The sequence below is a fragment of the Diachasma alloeum genome, unplaced genomic scaffold (genome assembly GCF_001412515.2).
Source record: "Diachasma alloeum isolate Michigan unplaced genomic scaffold, Dall2.0 Dall_scaffold_00891, whole genome shotgun sequence".
Lineage (NCBI taxonomy): Eukaryota > Metazoa > Arthropoda > Insecta > Hymenoptera > Braconidae > Diachasma > Diachasma alloeum.
In genome coordinates, this window is record NW_021681012.1 from 211,837 (window position 1) to 215,779 (window position 3,943).

Consider the following 3,943-nt stretch of genomic DNA (forward strand, 5'->3'; position numbering starts at 1 on the left):
AATGGCATGATTGTATGAATCGTAAGGACAGGTTAATTAAGGGAAGGGTAATTGAGCAGACACACAACAAGACACATATGAACAATCACAATTGAAAAATCTAGCATTTCCTCTATTAGATTTAAATGAATTCATATTGAAACTCGACACCCACAAAATAATTTAATTTAAAAACCAAGTGATGAGTTGAAAAAATTCCATCGAATTTCTATTGAATTTTCTATAAGTTTTTGGCATTTTTTGTAAGTTTTTTTGTATAAATTTTCTATTGTAATGTCTAATAGTAGATATTTTACCAAATTTCCTCTGCTCGAATCTACAAAGTTTTTTCGTTCCGTTCTTGAATTGAAAACAATAAAAAAAGAGAATAAAAAAAAATTATAAAATCTGGGCCAAGGTAATTCGATAAAAAAATGAAATTCTATCGAATTTTTCCGCAAAATATTTTCTATCGAACATTTCAATAGAAAGCGCGAAAATTTTGATTAGATTCTGGAGGTTTTGCGAATAAGAAAAATTAGAAGCGTCTTCTAACATTCCATGTCCTCCTTTGTTTTTCTACTAAATTTGTTCATATGTGGAACTATACAAAACATGAAAATATTTTGTGGAACTAGATTATACAGTTACTATCAGTTCAATTCATGGAATCAGTTGATCAGATCTTTATTAATACACTCATAGCAACTAAATTTTGTCAGCATCAGTGCATTGATTGATTTATTGGCCTTGTCCCCTCCTTTCTTCAATGTAAGCATAATACTCTTGTAACTGACAGGGATGGTATATCTGAAAAAATGCAATAGACATTCATCGAATTAGGCTGTGTACAAGACAAATTCATAGAAAAAGCTGCTGCATTAGCTGGGAAATTTGATCGGATTCTTATTGAGTTCCTATTGAGAATTCTGTCGTTGATTCTGTTAAAAAAATCGGTCAACAAATCCTCCACAGAAGAAAAAACAAAAATTGCAGAGCATGTTGTGAAATTCATTTAATTAAAAAACAGGGATTTTTTAGCAGAAATTTTTCAACTTCTTTTCACAGTATTTTTGTTCTCATTCGAAAACTCAAGCCTGAGGAAGAAAGTTTCAGATGGCCATTCGCAATTGTTCCTTAACCTTTTGTTTCCTTTTGTTCTATCGTAAAATTCTGTTGCAAATTTCTTAACCGAAATATTTCTCAAATTCTAGTGCTCTCATGAATTCAGGAGTCAAATGCAGGGAAAAATGACATTTAGTCCTTCAAACATGTAAATTTTTCAAAAATAACTTGGAATCTGAATGATAATTTCTGTATTGATACTTTTTATAGAGCAGAGTGAGAGCGCCAAAACAATGCTCCCATGAGAGTTCGTTGAAGAATATCTCCGAATCCACTGTAGATGTAAAAATTTTCATTTGAGTATTTCTATAGATCTTTCAATTTCAATTTTCATTTGAGTATTTCTATAGATCTTACTGTGCTCTACGAAGAATATCTCACGCATGAAAAAATTCAAATGAGATACTTGGCGAATTCACTAGAAAATTCTATTGGATTTCTTTTGAACTTTCAATAAGTTTTTGTCGTTTTGTATTGAAATATTCAATTGAGAACATTATATAGAAAAAGTCAATTGAATCCCCTCGGCTCGAATTTTCTGAGTTGTTTTTTTATTTTCTTCTTTTCTTATCAATTTGAAAATCGCTCAAAGAAACTTTCAGAATTCAAGCCGAAGAATTCCAACAGAAAAATAAAATACTATCGATTTTCTTTGTGAAATATTTTCTATTGAACATTTCAACAGAAAATAGTGGCAAAGATGGTCCCGTTGATTGATGATTTATCAATATTGGGTATGAACCATGTCCCATCCAAGTACGGACATCTGTTACATTCCGCTTCGAGATTTCCCGCTCCATCGGCATTATGCAGATTCAAAAGTGCAATTATATGGCCGATTTCATCTGGGTTACGTGGATTTCCCGCCATTGTCTCAATTGTTCTACAAACACAAAAAATTCATAACTAGAACTTGGACGATTCCAATGCATTCATTTGTAAACAAAAATCATGAGAATATCATGTGCCCACTTAATGACCACGAAATCCTGGATAAATATCAAAATGGTATAATAATAGTACTCACCTAATTAACACCGATAGCTATTCACGAGGGCACTTGCGAGGGCACTGTAGCACTTCAGTTCACTGAAATGTTACACCGCGGGTGTCCGGATGGGCACGAGTTCAGAATTTCTCTGCCATTTGCCAGAGAATCGATTGTCTTTTTGCGGAATTTAAGAATGTCGTCATCGTTTGTTTTTGATCGACTATAATATAATCCCCCACCAGTCTCACCTATATCCAGGCATTGAAACATCGTGAAGATAGTCACGTGGAAACAAGAACAAACCATTCACGACAAGTCGATTCGCTGGATTTTGAGTGCGATCATTAGTGGTTATAGAAAGAACGATGATTAATTATTCAAAAAATATTGTATTCGAGTGTTTAAGTGCTGGTGACACAAACGTGTAAGTGCTTTTTATTTTTCAATTTTTTTCTATGAAATTAAGTGATTTATTTCCAATTTTTCATCTTTTCTGCCATGAATTTGAATACTCACCTTCCGCCATTTTTTTTCTTCACTTTGTAGCATCCCTTATTTTGAGTGTAAAATCATTAGTATGAGAACAAAAAATAAAAGAAACGTAGTGAATTTGCTAGAAACTCATATTGACATTCTACAGGCATTCTACATGATTTCTATTGGAATTTTACTAAAAAATCTTATTCTTTCCGTTGCGCCGATTCTATTGCATATCAGCAAGAAAAAAGTCAATAAATTTTGAATTTCTGTTCGAGTTTCTCTCTTGAGATTTTTTCCATTCAAATTATTGAGCACCGCTTTTCTCAGCTTTTCTTCCACTCGGATTCCATAATGCAAAACTAAACAAATTGAAGGGAAGGTTTTTTTTCGCCCTTGTGGTCATGAGGAAAAAAAACTTCTCTTCATTTAAAAATTTACGGTCGAATAATCTCTGCATAATATTAAACTAATCAAAATACAGCCAAAGACGATTAGAAAATTTGTGAACAATAATTTCAATATAAAAAATTCAAAATCTATTTACTTTTGTATTTCAAATCTCTAATAGAATCGGTGCAAACACAAATACAATTTTTAAATAGGATTCTAATAGACATCTCAAAGGAATTCCATTGAATTCCTATAAAATTCCCATAGAATTTTCCAGTGAATTTGCTAGACTTTTTATTGATTTTCTTTATAGTGTATTCATTCTATCATCTCGCAATTTATTTTACTTCATTTCCAAGGGAGAATTTTATTAACTCATTCTTCTAGTACCCAATCCGTAGCTTATTCCAATGATTCTTCATAATGCAATTTAAATTTCTCACAATCATCAATTATCGAACGATTTGTTATTATCTGTCTTTCTTTCATGGTAACTCATGGAGGTGATTTTTATGAATGAAATTTCTTCTTTTTTTTTGTTCATTTAAGCTTCAAACCTATCGGTTACACAGCTAATCATGGTCAATTTTTCTTTACAGTACTCTAACCGGCTATATCGATCACATCCAAGGGCGTAAATGGTTTAGGAACGAGAAAAAAACAGCCCGTATCTTTCGAATTGACGATACAAAGGGGATCAAAATTGAGGTGTACGTTTGGGAAAAGCAGATAATGTTGTGGGAGTCTCATATTACGCTATACAAGGTATCTTCGTGATTATATATTCCATTTCGTAATCCTTAACTGTTTTAATAATTGGATTTTCTTCCAGAATGTAACGATTACACGAGGTTCAATCAAAGTGACTCCCATTACAAATCGTGGTGGCGAGTCAACACTCGCGTTCCACCTTGAATCATTTTCAGAAATCCATTCCCAGGGGACCTACAATCCCCAAATTCGTGACTCCATAGTTTA

The 3,943-nt window shown here is 32.6% G+C and overlaps 1 protein-coding gene across 1 annotated transcript in view; it reads left to right on the forward strand.

Moving 5' to 3' along the window:
• The first annotated feature begins 2,189 nt into the window (after positions 1–2,189).
• LOC107045220 overlaps positions 2,190–3,943 on the forward strand; it is a 13,247-nt gene continuing 11,493 nt past the window's right edge. Inside the window, exons 1-3 of the mRNA XM_015267406.2 lie at positions 2,190–2,519; positions 3,565–3,730; positions 3,798–3,938. Of these exons, the coding sequence (XP_015122892.1) occupies positions 2,461–2,519; positions 3,565–3,730; positions 3,798–3,938 (366 nt within the window). The 5' untranslated portion in view covers positions 2,190–2,460. The remainder of the gene's footprint in view (positions 2,520–3,564; positions 3,731–3,797; positions 3,939–3,943) is intronic.